Raw genomic sequence first — 26,945 nt, 5'->3', positions numbered from 1 at the left:
ACTTGCAGCTTGGTCATGGAGGTAGAAATCATGTCCTCTCGGTCGTAAGAAGAAAATTTTGGATAACAAATGGAGTTTCAGCTGTGAAAAGGGTCATAGCGACATGTTCTTTCTGCAGGATGTATGGAGGACAAACCGGTCAACAACAAATGGCAGACTTGCCAGAGGAAAGAGTGGTCCCTGATCTACCACCATTCACAAATGTTGGTGTAGATTATTTTGGACCCATTGATGTGAAAAGGGGACGCAGTGTTGTAAAACGCTATGGAGTAGTGTTCACATGCATGACAAGCAGGGCCGTGCACCTTGAAGTGGCTTACTCTTTAGATACCGACTCATGTATCAATGCACTGCGGCGATTCATCTCTCGAAGAGGGCAAGTTTCACACATGAGATCAGATAACGGCACCAATTTCATAGGAGCAGAAAGAGAGTTACGAGAAGCTCTAGCCTCTCTAAGTAATGGGAGAATTGAGAAGGCCATGGCACAGAAAGGGATTAAGTGGAGTTTTAACCCACCAGCTGGATCACATTGTGGCGGGGTTTGGGAGCGCCTCATCCGAATGATCAGAAAGGTTCTGCACTCAGTGCTCCGTCAACAAATGTTGGACGATGAAGGATTCCACACTGTACTTTGTGAAGCAGAGGCAATACTTAACGATCGTCCCATCACAAAGTTATCGGAGGACCCCAATGACCTTGAGGCTTTAACACCCAACCACTTGCTACTCATGAAGGGGAATCCAGCTCTCCCACCAGGACTCTTTGACAAAAAGGATCTTTATGCCAAAAGAAGGTGGAAACAAATCCAATATATTTCAGATCTCTTTTGGAAGCGTTGGATTCGAGAATATCTACCGTTGTTACAAGAAAGACAAAAATGGATAAAGAAAAGGAGATGTTTCATTCCTGGAGATGTGGTGATGGTCATGGACTCTACAACATCTCGAGGCTCATGGATATTAGGGAAAGTTATTAAAACTTTTCCAGATAAAAAGGGTCTGGTACGAGTGGTTCATCTTCAAACAAAAACAAACATTATTGAAAGACCTGTAACAAAAATCTGTCTATTATGTGAAGCTACAAACTGATAGAATAATGAATGAGTAAACCTGATATGCCTCTTATGTATATTTTATATATTTGTATGGAGATATGTCTTTATTTGTGGCTCCTTTTGATTTAAGTTTGATAATTGCCACACGCAATTAGGGGCTGGCTTGTAGGAGCCATTTATTCTTTCTTGGGTTTATCGCCACCAGGGGGCGTATTTATTTTGAGTTCTGAGTGTCTGATGGGGGATGGGTTATTTAAGGTCAACCATGATTCTGTTCAGGTGTGGTTAATAGGTAGAGGCAAACAGTTTTCTACTGTGCTTGATTTTGGATGTATGTCGAATTTATGTGGATCTAAATGGAAACGGTTAGACAATGGACATTTGTACTGGCAATAAATGACTTTATTTATGTCAAACGAAAAGATCGGCATCCTGAATCTTAATTGAGCGCACGTAAAACCAACGCCTTTCAACAACAACCACCAGTAGCCTAAAATATAGGATTTTAGCCGCTACATCACTTAGAAACTAGTTTTTCAGGTTAATGTAAAATCAATGTTCATGATCCTAGTAAATTGAGGGCTTCAGACGTTTCTTTGGTTATGATAAATAATGACCCTGGGACTCACGCCGGGTCTCTAAAATTATGTAAGCTGTAACAAGTGCACGCAATTAATTAGAGAGAGAGCTACCGTTAACGAATTTGGTTTTTGTTCTCGGGCACCGGCGAGCTACTCCGATGTCTGATATAGGAACTGTACCGGGTCATAACGTTTGGATTGAAGGTAGTTAGAGCTTAGACGTGTCTCTCTCGCAGCCAGCTTAAACAAAATGTCCTCTACAATTCAGCCATGGTAATACTCAGGAATTAGGGGCTTTTTCGGACCCGTTAGTTGGAGAGCTGGTCAGTAGTCAGTCCGTTAGAGTTGGGAGGTGTTAGGGGCGTGGCTGATTACTGTGAAATAACACTGTATATCAAATATATTTTAAATGTAACTGAAGATATGACATACTACAACATATAATAGTCAATAAAATACAAAGACTTAAATCCTATTGTATAGACTTGGTCATCAAATCGCTACGTTGCCTGTAGGAATTTTTAATGTCCAGCAGGTGTCAGTATTGAGTGACACAGTATCAACACAGTATCATTACTGTGTTGCTGAGTCGAAACGCCTCATTTACCCATCACTACTTACCTATGTTAGAGTTTTAGATTTGCCCGCTACCTAGTGATGGGCCATCTGAATCCAGGCTTCAAGGCGTGTACCGAGTAAAAAGGGGGCACGTCCGATGAAAACATTTCTCCATTGTACCTGCTGCTAGCATGTGCTTGTTCTAAATGAAAATTAGCACTTTCTTCTTTGATTTCCAATTTTGACTTCCAATGATTCACTTCCTGCTAAAGAGCCCCCTGGTGGTTGAAGAAAAATCCACAGAAAAGCCGCACTGCCTATAAGCCGCATGGTTCACAGATTAGGAAAAAAGTAGCGGCTTATAGTACAAAATATAAGGTACTTATTTGCTTGCATGGTACATTTGGCTTCATGATGTATTTCCACTTGTGAAAGGTTGTGTCTTAGTGTATTTCGGTCTGTTAGCCTTCTGTCGGTAGAAAGCTGTACTAGGTGATTTTTCCTTGTTTGAATTGTTTTCCACTGTGAATGTCCTAAAACAAATGGGTAAATGATTGTTGTACATTTCTTAAGCATTTCTGTTTAATCATTTTAGAGGCATGAGTACGATTTTGAACACTGTTTTATTAGCAGCTTTGTCTCAGTATTTATAAAACTTACTAGAAATATAAAATCTATTTTGCGAAGATTTACTGCTGTTTTTTTTTTAAATTACATCTGGCAAAGTAAAGAAACTATCTTAACCATTTCATGTTCATATTTTACGCTGGAGAATTTCATTTTTAAATTAGGATTTCATGATAAGCTGTCACTTGTTTCCTCAATACAGTATCTCTAGAACTTTAGAAATATTTAAATGTGGCATATGGATTCCTTAAAAACTTAATTTATCAGTCAGGATTTCTTAGTTTTTCTTTTGCTAAGATAAATTTGTACATGCTGTTATAAGTAAGTTACATTACATGGAATATAGATGCACAGTTATCAGACCCAAAGAGCTTCATTAAAAAATCTTTCCAGTATCATATGTGTTCAGAAAACCAGGTGGAAAGCTAGGCTCAAAGCCTAGGAGCAGCGTTCAATCTTTGGATGAGAAGAGAAATAATGTGGATTATCTTAAAGGAGGAGATTGTCAGAAATGTAAAAAGAGTGTCAGGAAGGTTGAGTCTGAAGTTAGAAGTTGAAGGTGTGATGTTTAATGTTGGTTTGGCTATGCACCACACGCAGGATGTGAGTTAGAAGAGAAGAAGAAATTCTGGAGTGAGTTAGATGGAGTGATGCAGAATATCCAGAGTAGTGATAAGGGCAGATGTCTGTGAACCTGTTGGAGCAGGGAACAGAGGTGATGAGGAAGTGACAGGCAGACGTGGCATCCAGAACAGAAACACAGAAGGACAGATGGTGGTAAACTTTGCAAAGAGGATAGGAATGGCTGTAGCGAATACTTTCTTCCAAAAGAGAAAGGAACTCAGTGAGTGGAGATAGGAGCACACAGGCAAAATACATCTTGTGTAGACAATTTATTCTGAAAGAATTCAATGACTGCAAGGTTGTGGTTGATCTTTAGTAATGTGTAGAATGATTCTGAGGTGAGAAGGAAAAAAGTAGAACAGAGGACAAAGAGGAGGCAGTGAAGAGGAAGTGGTCCAAACTGAGGACTGAAGAGAGTCACCAGGAGTGCAGGGAGATACGGAGCGATATGAAGACAAAGTTAGCTGGGACCAAACAAAAGTGCATACAGTCAGAAAGATAAAGATGGGAAGGATGTCCAACAGGTTAGGGGGATTGGGGATCAAGATGGAACTGTACTGACGGGTACAAAAAGTGTGATAGGAAGATGGAAGGAGTGCTTCGAAAAGTTGCCGAATGAAGAAAATGAGAGAGAACATCATTTTGTAGCATCTAAAACAAGATGTTACAAAATCTTGTTTTTTTGTAGCAAAAAACAAGATTTTTGCTACAAAATGTCTCCTTCATGGAGACATTGGCCTCCATGAAGGCCAATGTCTGCCACAAATGAAGCTTATTGGAGCTCGAATTGGAGCAAGCCGGGGAAACAACCTTCTCAACCCATTGAAGGGTCAACTCAAAATGTGGACAGATTCTCTGATCGCTCTGCACTGGATATGCAGCCCAGCTCAGAAGTAGAAGCCATTTACTGCAAACAGAGTGACTGAGATACAAGAACTCACCATCCCTGAACTTTGGTTTCACTGGAGCAGAAAAAACAACCCAGCAGACTTACCTTCCAGAGGTCAGAGTGTCAAGAACTTCATCCACCATCATCTATGGTGGAATGGACCAACCTATCTGACTTCGTCTGTTAAAGAAAAGGTTGTAACGTCACAAACAAAATAACATGTATAGGCGCACACAGGAGCAGCGGGACCCCACCAGACCGTGTACAGAGTAATAAACTTGTGGGGTCTAAATGACCCGGTGACCCCATCTCAAGACTGTGGGAGGATTAAAGAGTCAGACCAGGAGCAGAAAAATGTAATCTGCAAATGTTAACTGGAATCTCCCTTTTGCAGTGCTGCAAAGGAAGGAAATGCTATTGTTTTGTTTTGCCATCTAAAAATGAAACATGAGAAAGGTTTTGATGTTTGCAAATATAAAATTAGTATGTGATGATTTTCATTTCTATTGTTAATTTTATTCCAAAAAATATTGTTATACATATCGTTACCGTCACACTTCACAATAGATATTGATATGAATTAATATCTCAATGAACATAAAAATATAGTGCAGCCACAGACACAAATGCAATGTTAAGGCAAAGAAAGAAAAAAAAATCACAATAATAATATAAATAAATCAATAAATAAGTATTGCACATTCCTATTAGCAATAGCAAATTATTTTATAGGTAATAAATTATTAGTTTTCAATATAGACTTTGGAAGTTAGTGTTCTAATTACATTTACAATTTAATAATTAATGATGAAATTAATTAATTAATTAATGAAACTAGCAGAAAGTTTGTTTATTTTTGAAACAGGAAATGGAACTGAGATGTTTTGATTTGAGCATTAATTTGTTAAAAAGTTTATGTCAGTTCGTTTTGTTTTTTGTTTTTGTTTTGCTCTGCTGTTTCTTGGGTCGATTCCCTGCAGTGTCTGGTTCAACTTTCCTTTACATCTTAAATGGTAAGAAACCAAGGACATTATCTCCATGATCATCTTGTAATATTGTGTTTGCAGAAACATGACTGAGTGAACGCTCTTTGTGAAAGAAGCAAACTGTCGTTGACAAAGGTTACGTTCACACTGCAGCCTGAAGTGACCCAATTCAGATTTTCTTTTTTTTGTTTTATAAAACATTAGACAGTCGAACAATATAGAGAACACAGATTTTTCTGTCAAATGTTGTATTTCAATTTCACATCTTTTTGTGTCTTTTGCAAACAGAGGAGTGAAGGTAGCAGGAACCACCATGGAGACTGTATTCCCCTCTTTCCTCTCAGCAGTTGACCGACTGTCCTGGTTTCTCCTTGCTCTGTTTACATCATGGATAGTCTTGGGTTCAGCAGACACAAATCAGACAAGCTGGCCATTACACTCCAAGAAGCCAGTTCTCTTCGTCTGGAACGCTCCCACTCAGGACTGTGAGACGGAACACAATGTTAAGTTATCATTAGATCAGTTTGACATAGTGTCATCCCCAAGTGAGGAAGTTGTGGGACAAAATCTCACATTGTTCTATAAGGACCGCCTTGGGGTTTATCCCTATTATGAGGGTAAAGAAACAGAAGTGAATGGGGGCATTCCACAACGTGTCAGTCTCGCTCAGCACCGTGAAAAAATGTCTGAGGATCTAGACAAATACATACCAGACCGCAAGGCTAAAGGTGTGTGTGTCATTGACTGGAGGGAATGGCGGCCCTTATGGGTCCGAAACAGGTCTGGCAAACAGGTCTATAAAGAGAAATCCCGTGAAATGTTGAGAAATTGGGACCCAATATTTGGGACGTTGACTAAAGAGGAATTGCGGACTGCTGCAAGAGAAGAATTTGAACTTGCGGCTCGTGAATTCATGCTGGAGACCCTGAGGCAGGGTAAAAAATTGAGACCGAATCAGCTGTGGGGCTACTACCTGTTTCCTGATTGTTACAACTATGAATTTAAAGGAGAAAAGTTGCAAAACTACAATGGACATTGTCCTGCCGTTGAGTTTGAGCGAAATAATAAACTGAACTGGATGTGGAATGAAAGCACCGCCCTTTTTCCCTCAATATACCTGGAAATTGACCTGCGCTCCAAAGATCAGACACGCCTGTTTGTCCTGAACAGGGTGAAGGAGGCAATACGCGTCGCATCTGTTGGGGATGGATTGGCACGTCCTGTTTTTGTTTATTCTCAACCCACGTTCAGAGATGTGATGACCCTTTTAACTGAGGTTGGTTGATTCGAGGAAATAGTGCTGTTTTAAACTGTTATTTTAGTAATCAAGTAATCTTTCAATTATTCTTACGATTAATCAAGTAATGTGATGAAAAATTAGAAAAAATTATTGGTAAATACTGTCGGACTAGCAGTAATAATATCGGACATTCGCATCGTCCCAAATTTTCATATTTGTGCAGCTTTAACAATGACTTTTCTGTAGCCTTGAAAATTAGCCTGTAACATTAGCACCTCACTTTTTAAGTTAACCTGGATAATAATTATACAAAATGTTATTTTCAATGTAATGATAAATAGCAGAATCATAAAAAAACATAAAAATTTTCTGTGCTCCAGCTCCAGATATTCAGTCAGTTTTATAGTATAACTCTCACTTTTCCCAGCCATTTATAGCTTTTATGTCAATTTCTCTGTGTGGCACCTTCGGCACACACAGAGAAAGTCACGCCACACATCTGTTGTGACCTGGATGGTAGGAAATTTATTTTCCAGTTGTCCGTAAACCTAATCTAAGCATCAGCTAAAGCAGCCCGATATGTTCCCTCTACATGTCTCTGTAGCATAAATGACAAACTGAGGCTGAAAGTTCAAAAATATAAAACTTGGTATCTACAGAGCCCAGCTCTGAATCAATTTACTTCCTTGCTAATTCAACAAAATGCCCCATGGGGATATAAATTGATGTTATGAGGGAGAATGTAAAAAAATAAGAAATGGTAAATAAGTAAATGTCACCTGCTGAAGTCCAGCTGTTTGTCGTTTAACCCTCCTATTATGTTCGTTTCTGAGGTACAACAATAATGATTGTGGGTCAATTTGACCCGGGGAATGTTTTATCATGCAATAGTGTCAGAAACCCAAAAATTCCTCAAACATTTTTTTATCTGATTATTAACTCCAACACTAACCATTTCAATCAATATTTGTGCAATTATGTTTTTTTATTTCTCAGGAATTAAGGATTAAAGACGACAACTTACTCAATTACTAATTTGGACATAAAAATGAAATTTACATTTTTTATGTCCACTGAAAAAAACCTAGACACAAAAAAACAATAATTTCCATGAAAGTGATCTTTAGTAAATTTTTCTATATTACCTTTTTTTTCAAGGGGTGATCTTTAAAATTGAACTTGAGACACACATATTGTTCCGGGTCAAATTGACCCGCCAATTAAAATCAAGATAATGAGTCATGCAGAGAGTATTTATGTTTTCCTCCACTTCTACTGAGTGCCCACTCAGTGTGGGTGGAGTTTTCCCACGGGAACAGAAAAGGTTCCCGTCAAAAGTTGTATGAACACCTGCTTTCTCGCAGTTCTTAGTGAAGTAAGAGAGTAGGCAGGAAGTGGATTTGTTTGTGTCTGCATGTGTGTGTGGTGTGTTGTGTTTGTGTGGTGAAATATGATTCATAGCTGCAAGAAAACATAGAATTGGACATTTTTTAATCATTTTTTTACTTTAACTTGACCTGAACAGTATCGATGTAACAAGTAGATGCATGGGGGGTTACAAATGTGTAAAATGAATAAATTTACAATTTACATGTAGAGTGCACGTATTAAGACGGATAGAAAACATTTCATGCAAAAAAAATATTCCAACTATTTTAAAAATATTTTAAAATTTTAAAACAGGTCAATTTGACTCGCAACATAATAGGAGGGTTAAAAAAAAACTTATAGTTTAGCTCAGATCCCATTGAAAAGTTAAATAATTCTTAAATTATATTTAGTTTCCACCTGATGAATCAAGTTTACTTGCCAGGTGTGTGCATGTCAAAGAATGTAGCTTCTGTTCCAATCCGCTCCTATTGTCCAGACATTTTACATGTGATTATATTAATTTGGTAGTAACTCAAGGTAACCCTTCACCAGATTAGTTTTTTCCAATGCATTCATCTAAAACATGATAATTACTCATGTTGTTTTTCATGTTTTTGGCCATAAAATAGCTATTATTTACATATGGCATTAAACATCATATTTTTAACTGTGGGCTGTAGTTACATATAGATCACACAGCTCTATATGTAACTAGAGCTCAGATTCTCTATAATACATCTCATACAGCTAAAGTATTCATATACATCCTTTGCAGACAGATTTGGTCAACACCATTGGCGAGAGCGTTGCATTGGGAGCTGCAGGAGTGATCTTCTGGGGGGGCTCCTCCTATGCAACTAAGGTAAGAGCATTACTTTCCCTACTCCCCTCATGTTGCGTAGGCTGCTGTTATGTATTTTTAAGTTAATATCTTTCCTCTGTGCTGCAGAGCGGCTGTTCGGACTTGAATAACTATTTTCGGGGACCAATGGGACGGTACCTCCTCAATGTGACCACAGCAGTAAAGGAGTGCAGCCAGAAATTGTGCAATTTTAACGGTCGCTGTCTTCGCCGAGAACCGGACAGGGCCGTGTTTCTGCATCTCAACCCCTCCACTCACAGGATCACAAGTCAGAACGGAAAGCTGAAGGTCACGGGATCCCCAGGTCAAGCAGAGCTGAAGGCCTTTCGTCAGCACTTCAAGTGCCAGTGCTACAACGGGACCAAGGGAGAAAACTGTGAGCTGGAAGGACAAGGATTAAGAGAACAAAGAGAACAAAGAGAAGAAAGAGAAGAAAAAGAAGAAAAAGGGCACTGTAGTGCCACCTCTATTTTAGGAATGTGGCCTCTCTGCTTTGTTCTGCCACTCGGACTTCTTTCTCTGTTTCATTGAGGAAACCAATAAACCAAACTATTCTCTGGCTCTGCCAGCACCAAAAGGAAAAGTTTTGGTTTTCTGGCCTGAAAACAAAAATAAACTGCATTGTGAAAGCATCACTTCAGGAGCAGTGGGTGCTCAGTGCTTGGATTCAGACATTTATATGGTTTCCATTAACAGGTTTCCATTTCAGCACATACTAAACTAAAACTACAGCGTGTGTTTTCTGGAAAGAATTCTCTTAGTACGTATTTTATAGTAAACATAATGGGTCAATTAAAACCTTAAAAACTTGAAACATGCATATCCTCCTGATAACCGAAGAAAAAAATGTGCCTTCCAATTTCTGTATTTAATTAGGTCAAAATGAACACCTTAACATTTTATTATTTAAATTTCACAGCATGTCCATTGTAGTGGACATCAGGAAGATTTCATTCTAAAATATAGCCAAATTCAAAAACATTTAAATATGTACAGATTAGTGATTAATGAATCACATTAACCCAAGAAAGGAGGTCAAATTTGAAAAATACATTTAATAACCAGAAGTTATCCATTTCTGGTTTCAATCTATTGCTTGTTATTTGAAATGAAAATCAAACTGCAAACTGCAGGGGTGTCCCCAAACTCATTTGCCCAATAAATGAAGACTTTATTTATTTTTACCTATTTAATTGTTTATTTTTTCATTTATTCTGAACATGATAGAAATATATAATGACATACATGAATAAGGACTTTCTTCAAAATATCAGCACACATGGCCTCTCTTGGCTTTCCCAGAGCCTTCTGGACTAAAAAAATGAAAAGTGCAGTTACAGGAAAATGAGGAAAAAGTTCTGCAATCTTCTCAAACGGGTCTTCCCGCAACAAGAACCACTATTATGAACCAAATAATACCAAAGCCACCAGAAGATGGACCACTGTGAACAGAAGGGAGCATCTTAGCTGATTGTCACAAAGTGGTTTGATGATAAACCTGTGGTGATGGCCTCCACCATTTACGGGAAAGATCTAAACGATATATGCAATCAATGGCCAAAAAAAGAAAAAACTTGTGTCCAGGTACGACAACCAGAAGTGATGGAGGGTGGCGTAGATCTTTATGACCAAGAACAAAGAAATGGACATTCCCATCTCAAATGTCTGGTCCTAGAAAAACATACAAATTAATCCTGTCCCACCTAGCATGGTGACTTTCCTGCTATCTCTGGCTCTGATGGTGCGTTCACACCAAAAGTGTTTTGAGCATCAGGCACATTTCTTATACATTTAAAGACTATGTGGAGATGCAATAAGGGCTATGGAGGAGCGTTCTGAACGTCTAGCATGACACATTTTGAACCATTTTTATGATGTTTTTTATATATATATATATATATATATATATGGATAAATTAATAGGTATCACACATTCCTATTAGGAATATTAAAATATTTTATAGGTAATTAATTAATAGTTAATGCAGTTTACTAGAGTGACTATGTAATTTAGTTTTCTAGGAATAATTACAGTTTAATAACAATGATTTAAACTAGCAGAAAGTATGTTTATTTTTGAAACAAGAAATGGAACTGAGATGTTTTGATTTGAGCATTAATTTGTTAAAAAGTTTGTCAGTTTGTTTTGTTTTTTGTTTTGTTTTTGTTTTGCTCTGCTGTCCCTCGGCTCGATTCTCTGCAGTGTCTGATTCAACTTTGCTTTACATCTTAAATGGTAAGAAACCAAGGCCATCATCTCCATGATCATCTTGTCATATTGTGTTTGCAGAAACATGACTGAGTGAACGCTCTTTGTGAAAGAAGCAAACTGTCGTTGACAAAGGTTACGTTCACACTGCAGCCTGAAGTGACCCAATTCAGATTTTCTTTTTTTTGTTTTATAAAACATTAGACAGTCAAACAATACAGAGAACACAAATTTTTCTGTCAAATGTTGTATTTCAATGTCACATCTTTTTGTGTCTTTTGGAAACAGAGGAGTGAAGGTAGCAGGGACCACCATGGAGACTGTATTCCCCTCTTTCCTCTCAGCAGTTGACCGACTGTCCTGGTTTCTCCTTGCTCTGTTTACATCATGGATAGTGTTGGGGTCAGCAAACACAAAGCAGACAAGCTGGCCATTACACTCCAAGAAGCCAGTTCTCTTTGTCTGGAACGCTCAGACTCAGGACTGTGAGACGGAACACAATGTTAAGTTATCATTAGATCAGTTTGACATAGTGTCAACCCCCAGTGAGGACGTTTTCGGACAGAATCTCACATTGTTCTATAAGGAACGACTTGGGATTTATCCCTATTATGACAGTAAAAAAACAGCAGTGAATGGGGGCCTTCCACAAAGTGTCAGTCTCTCTCAGCACCTTGAAAAAATGTCTGAGGATCTAGACAAATACATACCAGACCGCAAGGCTAAAGGTGTGTGTGTCATTGACTGGAGGGAATGGCGGCCCTTGCGGGTTCGAAACTGGTCTGGCAAAGATGTCTATAAAGAGAAATCTCGTGACCTGTTGAAAAAAAGGAACCCTTCGTTGACTCATGAGCAATTGCGGACTGAAGAATTTGAACTTGCGGCTCGTGAATTCATGCAAGTGACCCTGAGGCAGGGTAAAAAATTGAGACCAAATCAGCTGTGGGGCTACTACCTGTTTCCTGATTGTTACAACTATAAATTTAAAGGAGAAAAGTTGCAAACCTACAATGGACTTTGTCCTGCCGTTTAGTTTGAGCGAAATGATCAACTGAACTGGATGTGGAATGAAAGCACCGCCCTTTTTCCCTCAATATACCTGGAAATTGACCTGCGCTCCAAAGATCAGACACGCCTGTTTGTCCAGAACAGGGTGAAGGAGGCAATACGCGTCGCATCTGTTGGGGATGGATTGGCACGTCCTGTTTTTGTTTATTCCCAACCCACTTTCAGAAATGTGATGACCCTTTTAACTGAGGTTGGTTGATTGGAGGAAATAGTGCTGTTTTAAACTGTTTTTTTAGTAATCAAGTAATCTTTCAATTATTCTTACGATTAATCAAGTAATGTGATAAAAAATTTTAAAAAATTATTGGTAAATACTGTCGGACTAGCAGTAATAATATCGGACATTCACATCGTCCCAAATTTTCATGTTTGTGCAGCTTTAACAATGACTTTTCTGTAGCCTTGAAAATTAGCCTGTAACATTAGCACCTCACTTTTTAAGTTAACCTGGATAACAATTATACAAAATGTTATTTTCAATGTAATGATAAATAGCAGAATCATAAAGAAAATTTTCTGTGCTCCAGCTTTTAGTCTGTATTTTGATATTCAGTCAGTTTTATAGTATAACTCTCACTTTTCCCAGCCATTTATAGCTTTTATGTCAATTTCTCTGTGTGGCACCTTCGGCACACACAGAGAAAGTCACGCCACACATCTGTTGTGACCTGGATGGTAGGAAATTTATTTTCCAGTTGTCCATAAACCTAATCTAAGCATCAGCTAAAGCAGCCCGATATGTTCCCTCTACATGTCTCTGTAGCATAAATGACAAACTGAGGCTGAAAGTTCAAAAATATAAAACTTGGTATCTACAGAGCCCAGCTCTGAATCAATTTACTTCCTTGCTAATTCAACAAAATAACCCCATGGGGATATAAATTGATGTTGGGGAGAATGTAAAAAAATAAGAAATGGTAAAGACGTAACTGTCACTTGCTGAAGTCCAGCTGTTTGTCGTTTAACCCTCCTATTATGTTTGTTTCTGAGGTACAACAATAATGATTGTGGGTCAATTTGACCCGGGGAATGTTTTATCATGCAATAGTGTCAGAAACCCAAAAATTCCTCCAAAACATTTTTTTATCTGATTATTAACTCCAATACTAACCATTTCAATCAATATTTGTGCAATTATGTTTTTTTATTTCTCAGAAATTAAGGATTAAAGACGACAACTTACTCAATTACTAATTTTGGACATAAAAATGGAATTTACATTTTTTATGTCCACTGAAAAAAACCTAGACACAAAAAAACAATAATTTCCATGAAAGTGATCTTTGGTAACTTTTTCTATATTACCTTTTTTTTCAAGGGGTGATCTTTAAAATTGAACTTGAGACACACATATTGTTCCGGGTCAAATTGACCCGCCAATTAAAATCAAGATAATGAGTCATGCAGAGAGTATTTATGTTTTCCTCCACTTCTACTGAGTGCCCACTCAGTGTGGGTGGAGTTTTCCCACGGGAACAGAAAAGGTTCCCGTCAAAAGTTGTATGAACACCTGCTTTCTCGCAGTTCATAGTGAAGTAAGAGAGTAGGCAGGAAGTGGATTTGTTTGTGTCTGCATGTGTGTGTGTGTGTGTGTGTGTGTGTGTGTGTGTGTGTGTGTGGTGAAATATGGTTCATAGCTGCAAGAAAACATAAAATTGGACATTTTTTAATCTTTTTTGCACTTAAACTTGATCCGAACAGTATCGTTGTAACAAGTAGATGCATGGGGGGTTACAAATGTGTAAAATGAATAAATTTACAATTTACATGTCCCTCTCCAAATCGGGTATTCCACGGGGAGAAAGTAAAACGGATCATGCCACGGCCGTGGCGTTGCTTCCTCGCTTCTTCTTACTTCCTTTGCCTCCTGCCAGTCAGTGGGTCGAAGATAGACGAGGTGGTTGAGAAAATAGGCCTCCGAGAGCGGGTAGGACGCAGTGAAGTCCTCTCGAGGCATGTCCAGTAAAATGGACCCGTTCGGGAGTTTCAAAAAGGGCCCTTTCGCAGAGAGCCCAGACCAGACTTCTGGGCCCACTTTAAATAATTTACTCACAAAATATCTCTTCCCATTTTGGTATTTATCTTTTCGCTGATTTGTAGACTTGACGACCTGACCCCCTTCTTCCGATGTATCTGATAGGTATTTTCCTAGAACCTACATAAAAGAACCACAGACAACGTATATGAATTTTATGACAAAGCTTCTGCAGCAAAAGGAGAAGACTCTGTCAACTGCTTCTCTGAGCTGTTCACAGAGCGTTCTGCCAATCTTTGGATACAGCTTGTCTTTTATTATCAAACTTCAAAGAGGGAGGATAGGCAAGATAAGACAGCGGAGGAAACAGCTGAGGTCGTAAAACATTTTACCTAAACACAGCAAAGGTCGTAAAACAATTTAACATCTGTCCCATGATCTGAGCCCGGTTCAAATCTCGGTCAAACTGTTTCACATGAAGATAACAGGCAGCTGTGACTTCTAGGTCAGTTCACACATACAGTTTAAAGAAGAGAACACTTTAACCTGACTAACATTAGAAACAAAATGATAATACCAAAAAATCTCTAACAGTATCCATTAGTTCAAATTTTTCTTCTGTGCGAAAGTGGAGGAGAGCGACCGCCAGACGCCGGTTCCGGGCCTCCTTTTTGGCTTTTCCGGTTCTGTATAGGACACGGTGGGGTAGACTTTATCGTTCGGGACCACGGTGATTGTTGCTTCTCACGCTGGTCTTTAGCCTGCTTCCTCTTGTTGGCTCCTCTTCTGCGCAAGAAGAACGAAGAACCCCGTCTCTGCCTTGTGTTACAGCTTTTAAGCTCTCAACTCAGGGCGGTCCACTGGGCAGGGCTGCATTACTTCAGCGCCTGCTCACTGCGGCAGGGCTGCATTACCTTAGCGCCTGCTTACTGCGGCATTGTCTGCGGAAAGCCCCAATCTTCCCCAAGCCTCTGATGACTCATTTCTGCCTCCTTACCTCATCAAGGCACTTCCCTTGTTTTTCGTTGACCATCTGTTTCTGATTCTGCCCCACCCTCGCTCAGCATACAGTGACTCATCTTGAGTTTTATTCTCCTCACAAAACATAATCAACATTTTACTTCATGATCTCCCTTCCTTACACATTATTCTTAATCTTTAATAATCATTGATTAACATGCCACAATCGAGTTATTCAACCCTTATTTTCCACAATGCATTATAACACTCAGCTGATTAAAGGTACAGAACATATATATTTGATTACATATTACAGACATTCCTTCATTGGCATATGTATGGTTATTTTAACCTGTTACAAACCATAATCATTGTTAAATCATCATACAATGTTTACTGTTATCTCTCAGGCCTTTAATCCGTTTTCTGCGTGTACCTGGACAGATCTCACATGCTTACACCAGATTTCACGACAAGTGCAACTATTAAGACAGACAGAAAACATTTCATGCAAAAAAATATATTCCAACTATTTTAAAAATATTTTTAAATTTTAAAACGGGTCAATTTGAATCGCAACATAATAGGAGGGTTAAAAAAACTTATAGTTTAGCTCAGATCCCATTGAAAAGTAAAATAATTCTTAAATTATATTTAGTTTCCACCTGATGAATCAAGTTTACTGGCCAGGTGTGTGCATGTCAAAGAATGTAGCTTCTGTTCCAATCCGCTCCTATTGTCCAGACATTTTACATGTGATTAATTTGGTAGTAACTCAAGGTAACCCTTCACCAGATTAGTTTTTTCCAACGCATTCATCTAAAACATGATAATTACTCATGTTGTTTTTCATGTTTTTGGCCATAAAATAGCTATTATTTTCATATGGCATTAAACATCATATATTTAACTGTGGGCTGTAGTTACATATAGAACCCACAGCTCTACATGTAACTAGAGGTCAGATTCTCTATAATACATCTCATACAGCTAAAGTATTCATATACATCCTTGGCAGAAAGATTTGGTCAACACCATTGGCGAGAGCGTTGCATTGGGAGCTGCAGGAGTGATCTTCTGGGGGGGCTCAACCTATGCAACTAGTGTAAGAGCATTAATTTCCCTACTCCCCTCATGTTGCGTAGGCTGCTGTTATGTATTTTAAAGCTAATATCTATCCTCTGTGCTGCAGAGCGGCTGTTCTGACTTGAATAACTATTTTAGGGGAGACATGGGACAGTACCTCCTCAATGTGACCACAGCAGCAAAGGAGTGCAGCCAGAAATTGTGCAATTTTAACGGTCGCTGTCTTCGCCGAGAACCGGACAGGGCCGTGTTTCTGCACCTCAACCCCTCCACTCACAGGATCATAAGTCAGAGCGGAAATCTGAAGGTCACCGGATCCTCAGGTCAAGCAGAGCTAAAGGCCTTCCGTCAGCACTTCAAGTGCCAGTGCTACAACGGGACCAAGGGAGAAGACTGTGAGCTGGAAGGACAAGGAGGAAGAGAAGAAAAAGGGCAGAGTAGTGCCACCTCTGTTTTAGGGATGTGGCCTCTCTGTTTTGTTCTCCAACTCGGACTTCTCTCTCTGTTTCTTTGAGGTAACCAATAAACCAAACTATTCTCTGGCTCTGCCAGCACCAAAAGGAAAAGTTTTGGTTTTCTGGCCTGAAAACAAAAATAAACTGCAGTGTGAAAGCATCACTTCAGGAGCAGTGGGTGCTCAGTGCTTGGATTCAGAGGTTTATATGGTAACAGGTTTCCATTTCAGCACACATTGAACTAAAAGTACAGCGTGTGTTTTCTGGAAATAATTATCTTAGTACATTTTTTATAGTAAACATAATGGGTCAATTAAAACCTTAAAAACTTGAAACATGCATATCCTCCTGAGAACCGAAGAAAAAAAATGTGTCATCCAATTTCTGTATTTACTTCGGCCAAAATGAACACCTTAACATTTTATTATTTTTTAAAATTTAAATTTCACAGCATGTCCATTGTAGTGGACATCAGGACAATTTCAGTCTAATCTGACTTAATTAAAAAAAATAGGAAAGTGTACAGATTAGAGATTAATGAATCATATTAACCCAAGGAAAGAGGTCAAAATTTAAAAAAAAAAAATTAATAAATTGGGCGTGTCCCCAAACACTATTTCCAAGAAATGAAGACTTTTTTTTTTTACTTATTTAATTTTGTATTATTTTATTTATTTTGAAAATGATAGAAGTATATAACGCCACACATAAATAAGGACTTTCTTCAGAATATCAGCACACATGGCCTCTTGGCTTTCCCATAGACTTCTGGACTAAAAAAATTAAAAGTGCAGTTACAGGAAAATGATGAGGAAAAAGTTCTACAAACGTCTCAAGCAGGTCTTGCCGCAACTGGAACCATTATGATGAACCAAATAATACCAAAGCCACCAGAAGATGGAGTTATCTGGGGTTATCATGTTTTAAATTAAGCACTGTAGAGGATAGTCGGTGCTGATTCCTTTTTGTACATTTTCTTACTTGTTCATAACAGTTCTCACTGACTGTTTGCGTGTGATATATTGACACAAAAACATCTACAACTTACTACAAGGAGTAGAGCGGTCCACCCTCACCATTTACATGAGTGGGATGGCCCAACCACACAGTTGCTTTGCTGTTGGCTTGTTGGCAAAAAATGTTAATTCAATGTTGAATTATTATCACAAAGGTTGCATGTAGGCTTGCCAGAGCTGTTGGATTCAAGTGTGTTGGACCAGGGAGACAACTAAGAGTGGGAGGACGCTGCAACAGGAAGACGGTAGCACAGCCAGAGCCTGTGTTGGGGAACGCTTGTGTTTGGAAGGACAGACTTCAGGTTCGAAAAATTTTGACGAGTTGTGGAGTCGGACCCGGGTCGACTGGTTGGCGGAAGAGGTACGACCAGACTGTGAATGGTTGGAAGGATGTCAGAGGGAAATGTGACAGGTAGTGATTGTGCGGAAATGGAAGAGGGTGCTGATGATGTGGAAAATGAAGGACCTTGGCAGATTCAAAAAGCTAAGCATAAACGGAAAAAATCAAGGCAACAAATAGAATCATCTGTTTCCGAGGATGAAGGAGAAGCTAATTAAGATGACAGAATTTAAAGTAATTCTGAAGTTTGTCAAAGAGGGTGTGTCCTTTGGAAATTGGAATCCAATAAAGCTCACAAAAGAAATCAATGCTCTGGTTGGAAAGGTGAAATTTTTTAAAGTATTAAGAGATGGATCGTTGTTGATTATCTGTAATGATATTAAAAAATTTTTGTACTGCATGTCCAGTTTGTGTCAGAAACATTCCTCAAGGAAACATTAGACCAAGAAGAGGAAGTTTCCCAAAACCCTCATCCATTTCAAACAATGCATATGGACTTTATTGAACTCACACAAAGTGGACCACATAAATATTGTTTGGTGATGATTGATGCTTTTTCTAAATGGGTTGAAATAGTTCCAGGAGAGCATGCAGATGCTTTGACAGTAGCTAAAGCTATATGAAAAACTATTATTCCAACACATGGCATCCCACAAACTATTTATAGTGACAATGGGCCACATTTTGTAAACCAGGTAGTACAAAACATGGTTACTCACTTAGGAATGACATTAAAGAATCACTGTGCCTACCACCCCCAGAGTGCAGGATTGGTGGAAGGAACCAATGGTACTGTGAAAAGCAGATTGAAGAAATGCATGGAAACTACTGGCAAGCCAAGGCCAGACTGTTTAGATTTGGTAAAACTATATATATGAGAATTACACCCACACAGGAAGGGTTAACACCATTTGAAATAATTCATGGAAGATCATATAGATTACCTATATTTCCTTCAGATTTACAGAAAGCAGATAAGGAGCAAACTTTGGTAGATTATATGATCAGGATCCTGAAACAGAAAGAGGTGTTAAATGCAAATTTACTGCCGTCTGACTGTTCTCCTCTACAGGAAATAAATAAAACCACCCCCATCCAGCCAGGAGACTGGGTCTAAGAATTGGGCCAGCCCACACTGGGAAGGACCCTTCCAGGTGCTGATGACCACACTAACAGCTGTAAAGATTGCAGCTGGAGACACCTCAGTCACTGCAAGCTGCAGGGAGTGGTGAACCCCTAAGTAGGCGGAGGGAGGAAGACCGGACTTCAAAGGGGGGCTATTTTTTAGGGTAGCTCGTCTCAAACCCGGTGAAGAAACGCTTAAGATTCCCCCGTCTTTAGGTTGGGGGTTTTGACATCTCTGTGTGCCGAGCAGCAATGGAGACTCCATATGCCAGATGGATCTTCTACTGCGCTGTGACTGCAGCGTGTTTGGAGGAGGAAGTGAGCCTGAGTTCCACAAACACGACTACAGCACTAACCTGTGGTGGAAACTGATGAATAGAACCACGTATGAGGGCAGTGGTGGGAAGTAACGAAGTACAAGTACCTCGTTACTGTACTTAAGTACAATTTTCGTGTATCTGTACTTTACTTAAGTAGATTTAATAATGGATACTTTCTACTTTTACTCCACTACATTTTACAGTAAGTATCTGTACTTTCTACTTCACTACATTTCTACAAAGTGTCTCGTTACTCGTTACATCCAAGTCGCGTTGAGCTTTTTTTCCGTTAAAATGTGAAGTTCAGGGATTTAAGGTGGCGCCGTAAAATCCAAGCAATAACGTGTAGACAGCTTTGTCTCAATAACGGTGTCTGTTGTCACCCATCGGCTCCACCTTTACTCGCATTCGGAGCTCCAGACATGCGCAGTGGTTTCCTCTGAGCGTCAGTAATATAATAGCGCTTCATAAATCAAAAGATATGGCGACATGTAAAATCAGCAGCGCTTCGCTTTCACAGACGGTGGGGACTTTGTCCAATTTTTAACGTCACTTGGAAGGAAAGCTTAAAGACAGGTAAGCTCCGTGGACGTGATGCTAGCAAAGCTAGCTGTATTGACTGAGACACATGTTGCATCTGCGATGAAAAACAGTTGTCACTCATGCGCTAAATTATTGTGTGGAGGTGTTGACTGAGGTGTTGCATATATGGGACAACGCTGTGACCAAAGTGCAATATAGTAATATGACATTCATGAACGATCCGATTCTTCTGGACGGATCTTGACTAAGTCCTATAGTACTGAAACCTCACTGAGAGCCGTTCTTTGTTCTTGTAATGCTCTGCGTACACAGCAGTAGCTATTTTATTTCATTAAAATATCTTTATATTTAATTGGCAAATAAATAAAACAAGAACGTAAGAACACAGAACATGCTCATTGCTCTTTGTTTTCGTCACCTGTCATGGTGGCAGACGTTGCAGCAGGAGGGAGGATGAGAACAGTCACGGTGCTCCTCCTGCTTGGTTACTTCTTGCTTATTGGGCCTTGGACAGTGTTCATAGTTGAGCGTTGTTAATTGCTATGTTTAATGGTGCAGACAATTATTATTTCTGACATTGGCAATATGGGCAACCACCCAGGGTGTTATTTTTTTTAGGGATGGCAGGAGACCTCTGTGTATTGTGGCACAGAGATGAAAGCAAAACAGAATGAAGAAGAGTTTGAATTGTCACTGGATAATTTATTTCAGCTCTAAGTGTTTAATATCTAGGTGTTTTTATGGGAAAGTGAATCTTTCAGATCAATTTGAGAAGCAATTTTGATAGGTGCACTTAATTTTATTGTCATGTAGCGCGGGGTGCTGGTTTTGATTTGGTCTTGGGTTCGGTGGTCTAGACTACAACTCTGCTACGTGGCTCCTTGGTTCCATGTCCTCCTCTGCCAGTTGGATTTCTTTCAAAATAAATGTGTGGCAAAAAAAGTGAAGTTCATGTTATGTTAGGACAGGAGACGAGATGTTTCCATCCGTGAAATTATGATGCATAGAATCACATATCTAAGTCTAAACTATGTTACAGAGTAAACTCAATAAAAACATGCTTTATCTGTGGCATTGTTCATTAAAATGGCACATTTCTGATGTATTAAAATTAAATACGATCGGCACACTTAATGATATTAGTGATTAGGCAATGCATTCAGCAAGTACTTTTACTTTTAATACTTAAGTATTTTTAAAAGCCAGTACTTTTTTACTTTTACTTAAGTAAAATGTTAATGTGGTACTTTGATTTTTACTTAAGTACATTTTTGACTGTGTATTTGTACTTTTACTTAAGTACATTTTTTGAGTACTTTCTCCACCACTGTATGAGGGACATGCTGTGAACTGCTACATGTGTGCACAGCTGCCGGTTTCTTTTCACAACTCAGGCCTCCGACCAGGTGACATTACTGACAACAAACAGATGTGTCTCTATGGCCTGAGCACACAACCACGACTCAGCGTCCCCATGCCAAAGGGATGCAAACGGTGAAAAAATGACTATTCTGTTCTACTTCAGACAGGAGATGCCGCGAAGGAACTTTTTGGATCTATGAACTGTTCCTTTAATGCTGACGTATTTCCATTTCCACTAACCGCATGGAAAATACTAGAGACCATTTCTTTAGCAGGAGCTAAACCCGGGTCTCTGAGGAGCTGCGTGTTCAACAACGGACACGTTTCTCTTGGGGTGTTACCTTGAAACTTGTGTAACAAAGTTTACACCTACTGCGAAACGACACTGGATTACATCAACTGCATTGCCTGCAGGGGTCAAAGGATGACTCCACAATGCAAAGTCTGGAAGGACAACCCAGACTGTGACAACATGCTTCAGGAGAGGTGTTTCAACATCACAGATCGGATGACAGGAGACAACGCTGTGCAGTACCATAGTGCCAGGAGACTATGGTTCACGGGTGATGGCAGACTGGTACTTCCTGTACCCGATTGTATTCATCAGGAAAGGACGACACATTCTGGCTGCCCGCTCCAAGCGTGAAGTTATGCCTGAGGTCAAACGCTGGGGAGGCCTCACTACAGACACTGGAGTTCTTTGGGAATTCAAGATCTGGAACGGTGGAGAAAAGTTTATGCAAGGCATATTTCCATGGGTCGGAGTAGGAGAGGTTCGGGACCACGTTGAAATCAACAGATATGGATTACTGCGACTCATCAACAGCACACACCAGTTGGCAAATGGCACCATGAGAGAGCTGACTGAACTGAGAAACATGGTTTTGCAAAATCATGTTGTGCTTGACCTGCTCACAGCCTCTCAGGAAGGTGTTTGTAAAATCATTGGCCCAGCGTGCTGTACATTCGTTCCTGACGAAACAGGAACTGGAGGAACTATTTCTGATGCTCTATATGAGCTGGAAGAGCTTTAAAAAAAATATGTGGAGAGTGGAACACGCGGCTCATCCTTTTTTGATTTGTTTTCATGGCTCATGTCTGGTCCATGGTGGACTTTACTGTTAAAGCTCGTGACACCTGTTCTGGTTTGTTTTGGTTCTGTTCTGTCTTTTTACAAGTCGCATTATTCCTTGTCTACGAAGTGATGTTTAGAACAGTTAACACAACTGTTGTCAGCTATCAGCTAGCAAAGGCATCCTATGAGACAAATAGAGAGGACTTGTTTTGAGATTCTGACGATTTTCTGTGCAATGATGATGTTCTGTAATCAATGAACGGATTAATTCATTTGCTGAATGATTCCTACACCAAAAAATGTGTAAACAAGTGGTGTTAGGGATGAGAAAACTGCATTTGATTTTTTGCTGTTTCTTTCTTTTGTTTTTGTTTATTTCATTTATTCATTATGTTCATTGTGTAATTTTTATGTTTAGACTAGGACAAAAAATGTATATTTTGCATTTATTGGTTCTATTTTGTTTCTTTTCTTTTCTATGCTTGGCTTTTGACTAAGGTTTGTACACATGGTAAAATGATAAAAAGGGGGGAATGATAGGGATTTTTTGGTATTATCATTTTGTTGTTACTTTAGTTCATATTTCAGTCTAATGTTCGCCAGTTTAAAGTGTTCTCTTCTTTAAACTGTATGTGTGAACTGACCTAGAAGTCACAGCTGCCTGTTATCTTCATGTGAAACAGTTTGACCGAGATTTGAACCGGGCTCAGATCATGGGACAGATGTTAAATTGTTTTACGACCTTTGCTGTGTTTAGGTAAAATGTTTTACGACCTCAGCTGTTTCCTCTGCTGTCTATCTTGCCTATCCTCCCACTTTGAAGTTTGATAATAAAAGACAAGCTCTACCCAAAGATTGGCAGAACGCTCTGTGAACGGATCGTAGGAGCAGCTCACTGTGTCTTCTCCTTCTGCAGATGCTTGGCTAAAAACTCATATACGTTGTCTGTGGTTCTCTTTTTCCATGTAGGTATCAGAAAATACCTAACAAAGGGAAACAGAGGTGTGGGAGGTGTGGAGGAGAACATCCATATGGTGAGTGTGGAAATAATCCTATCAAATGTTGCAATTGTGGAGAAAATCATACTACAGCATTTGCAGGATGCATGATAAGAAAAGAGGCTGCTGAAATTCAAAAAATAAAAACTGAAAAGAGAGTTACTTATGCTGAGGCAGTGAAACAGGTGAAGAATAATGATAGTGCTCCAAAAATTAACTATGAGAGAAAAACAGTGGCAGACAACAACCAGGGTAACGTTACGTTAGAAAAATTGATACCCTTCCTGGCATACATCATTAATTGCTCAGAACAGGCAAAAAATAAAACGGAAAAAATAAAAATTATAGTGAAAGCAGCTGCAAAGTTTTTCAAGGTCAAAGATCTATCTTGGGAAAGAATTCATGATGAACTGCGACAGGGTGAAGGAAAATCTGAACTGGAGGCGTCTCAAACCATTACATAATTATAATTTTACAGTGGAACGCTCGCAGTTTAATATCAAACGGTCAAGAATTTAAAGGCTTCATAAATAATCTAAATCCAAAACCAGATATAATATGCGTTCAGGAAACATGGCTCAAACCATCATTAGGGGCATGCCATAGCAATGCATAAGGAGAGCAGTACTGACTTGCGAAGCAAGTCAGTACTGCCTCCATGCATTGCATGGCAGGCACCTATTGTTCTACACCCAATAGAACGCCTCTTTATTATTATTATTATATATTTATTCTTCCGTCACCGTTAATGCGGCTCGTACCGCTGTGTGCCCACCCACAAAAGTGGTATCAAAACGTGCGGCTCGTACCCGAGAAGGGAGCTATTACTTTTATTGGGGATTGGAGTTAAAATGATTACATAAATTAATAAAAACTAAAAAATTTGAGATTTTGTGTCTCACAGAATCAGTAATCTTTCTCTATGAAACACACACACAGGACTGTTTATGGCTGACTCAAAAACCCTTTTTAAATCCCCCTCACAGGCATAAATATCGCCCTATTGGTCTGAAAGTTGGTCATAACATAGATACACATGCCTGCTCATGTACAATGTTTACAAAAATTTGCTAGGGCTTATGCTTTTTGTCAGGGTCCTTCAGACTGACGCCTGGTGTCTCCCAAGTATAGAAACTGTGTCTGAAGAGGATTTTCCCGCTCTTTGGCTCTCACAGCTGCAGGGGATTAATTACCATAGCAACAGAAGAACAGAGTGTCTGGAACTGCAGCTCCCCAGGACTGCACTGTAGGGTTTTCTGGTATTTACAACTGCTTGTGTTTTCAGCATTATACTACTGATTCAAGACTATAACCATTACACATATGTCCCCCATGTTAAAATCTGACATAAATAAGAATAAATAGCTGATTAAAAGTCTATGGACAGAAAATAACGTCGCTGCTCCTTTAAGGAACCAGCGGCACAGACGCAGCGCCTGCGATGCTACAGATCACAAACCTGACAGAGAGCGGAAGAGGATTCGTAGGAAAAGAGCGGTGATGCTCAGCAAGGCAGGTCATTAGCATTTGTACAAAGTTAGCATTTCACTGTCTATGACTAGTGCACTAGCACTTTTACCTAAAGTTAGCTTTTACCTAATTTTCTCATTAATTAGAAATGTTTAGTATACTGAATAGAGTAGTAAAATTAAAACAACATGGTCGTGTTGCTCCACATCCTACTGCCAGCATTTGAGCTAACATTAGCATATTGGCTAATTTTAGCATATGCATCAATTTTAACATAATGAATGGTACAAGTACAGATTATTCTACATGCTTCTGCCTCTCCACAGGTTATTGACTACGTTGCAGCTTTCTTTAGCATTAATGCTAATTTTTAGTATAAAAACACTGGCTCAAAGCCGACGGGCACACTTTGGCATGCCCCTTTAAAATTTCTGCAGGAATTTTCTAGTTACAGTTTAGTATTCAGGGTTACTCAGTTTCACGTAAAGACAGATCAAACGGGAGTGGAGGAGGATGTGCTATATTTTTAAAATCTGACTTAAAATTTATACAGCTACAAATAGTATCTGACTTAGAAATTATAGCCATTGAAGTTTGGACAGATAATGAGAATGCTAAAATAATAAATTTTTATAATCCTTGTAAACAGTTAGAAAAATGTAAACTAGAATCAATCTTAGGAAATTGGAGAGGGAAAATAGTTTGATGTGGGGATTTTAATGCACATAGCACCTTATGGGGAGACCAGGACGATTATAATGGAGGAGTTGTAGAAGAGTTTATTGAAGAAAAGGAGTTGGTCGCTCTAAACAATGGTGAAAGCACTCGGATTGATTTTATGAGGGGTAAAGAATCTACCATTGATCTGACCCTGGTCTCCCAATCTATTGCTGGTTTATGCAGATGGGAAGTATTTAAAGAACACACAATAGGGAGTGATCACTATCCAATTTTTGTTAATATAGGTATAAATCCAAAGCAAGGTCAGACAAAATTTGAAGGAAGATGGAAATTTGAGAAGGCAGATTGGGGTAAATTTGAAATATTGAGCGAGGCTAACTTAAAAAATGTAGATATGAATAGACCAATAAATGAGCTGAATTTAGAAATTAGGAAATGTATAATTAATTCAGCCAAATTATGTATACCCATAAGTAGTGGTAATAGAAAAAAGAAGATAGTTCCCTGGTGGACTCCAGAATGCTCAATAGCAATTAAACAAAGAAATAAGGCTTTTAAGACACTTAAGAAAGTAATTTGCTTCCAACATCTAATAAGCTATAAAAAGAAACAGGCTGAAGTCAGAAAAATTATAAGAAATGCAAAACGAGATTATTGGAGGAAATACTGTGAATCCTTGAGAAAAAACACTGCATTAGACAGGGTTTGGAATAGTATTAAAAAAATGTCTGGAAATTCCAAAGAGGTTGTTATTCCAGCAATAAAAGATAATGGAAATATTATTATAGACAATAAAATGAAAGCTGAGGTAGTGGCGAAAGTTTTTGCAAAAGTTCATAGTACAGAGAATTTAAATACTAAAGAGAGGCTAGGACGTGAAACAACTAAACAGCGAAATATTGAGTTAATTCATAATGATGAAGAGTATGAGGATTTTATTAATATGGAATTTTCCTTGTTTGAATTAAATAGAGCTCTGAGGCATTCTAACAAATCAATGCCTGGTAATGATCAAATTACATACAACATGTTAAATAAACTTAGTGATGTGAGTAAAGAAATAATTCTAAAATTTTATAATAAAGGTTGGAAGGAAGGTATACTGCCCGATAAATGGAAAGAAGCTATTATAATCCCTATTTGTAAACCTGGAAAAGATCCAAGTTTAGCTGAAAGTTATAGACCAATAGCCCTAATGTCGTGTCTGGGTAAAGTTATGGAAAAAATGGTAAATAACAGATTAATCTATTTCGTTGAATCAAAGGAAAAGATAAAAACTTACCAATTTGGCTTTAGGAAAGGCAGAAGCACAACTGATCCAGCAGTATGTCTGGAACATGAAATTAGACGGGCCCAGATCAACAAAGAGAATGTGATAGCAGTCTTTTTAGATGTGGAAAAAGCTTATGACATGCTATGGAAAGAAGGACTGCTGATTAAATTAAAACAAATAGGCGTAAGAGGGAA

The 26,945-nt window shown here is 38.8% G+C and overlaps 2 protein-coding genes across 3 annotated transcripts; both read left to right on the top strand.

The window, feature by feature from the left end:
* Positions 1-5,233: 5,233 nt before the first annotated feature.
* LOC103461594 (hyaluronidase-1-like) lies at positions 5,234-9,430 on the top strand. Of its 2 annotated transcripts, none has more exons than XM_081607118.1 (4): positions 5,234-5,349; positions 5,611-6,598; positions 8,709-8,795; positions 8,883-9,430. In XM_081607118.1, exons 2-4 carry the CDS (start codon positions 5,636-5,638, stop codon positions 9,324-9,326), a joined length of 1,494 nt encoding a protein of 497 aa, XP_081463244.1. In that variant the 5' UTR covers positions 5,234-5,349; positions 5,611-5,635; the 3' UTR covers positions 9,327-9,430. The 2 variants fall into 2 exon arrangements, with proteins under 2 accessions (XP_081463244.1, XP_081463245.1); XM_081607119.1 differs by lacking the exon at positions 5,234-5,349 and having other exon boundaries at positions 5,850-5,939; positions 6,493-6,598.
* Positions 9,431-10,903: 1,473 nt separating this feature from the next.
* On the top strand, positions 10,904-16,711 carry LOC145551688 (hyaluronidase-2-like). The gene is made up of 3 exons (XM_081607128.1): positions 10,904-11,031; positions 16,026-16,112; positions 16,200-16,711. Exons 1-3 carry the CDS (start codon positions 11,029-11,031, stop codon positions 16,605-16,607), a joined length of 498 nt encoding a protein of 165 aa, XP_081463254.1. The 5' UTR covers positions 10,904-11,028; the 3' UTR covers positions 16,608-16,711.
* The last annotated feature ends 10,234 nt before the right edge of the window (positions 16,712-26,945 follow it).

Source organism: Poecilia reticulata, chromosome 5 (assembly GCF_904066995.2).
Source record: "Poecilia reticulata chromosome 5, P_reticulata-male-v2, whole genome shotgun sequence".
In the NCBI taxonomy this organism is placed as follows: Eukaryota; Metazoa; Chordata; class Actinopteri; order Cyprinodontiformes; family Poeciliidae; genus Poecilia; species Poecilia reticulata.
Note: the sequence above shows the minus strand (reverse complement) of the source record. Positions and strands in the feature narration are given on the sequence as shown.

Bases quoted from the DNA above. Each gene is read 5' to 3' on its own strand.
- LOC103461594 (XM_081607118.1), top strand. From the start codon at position 5,636: ATGGAGACTGTATTCCCCTCTTTCCTCTCAGCAGTTGACCGACTGTCC. The intron at 6,599-8,708 runs GTTGGTTGATTC...CATCCTTTGCAG, and splicing joins TGATGACCCTTTTAACTGAG to ACAGATTTGGTCAACACCAT. The intron at 8,796-8,882 runs GTAAGAGCATTA...TCTGTGCTGCAG, and splicing joins GCTCCTCCTATGCAACTAAG to AGCGGCTGTTCGGACTTGAA.
- LOC145551688 (XM_081607128.1), top strand. The intron at 16,113-16,199 runs GTAAGAGCATTA...TCTGTGCTGCAG, and splicing joins GCTCAACCTATGCAACTAGT to AGCGGCTGTTCTGACTTGAA.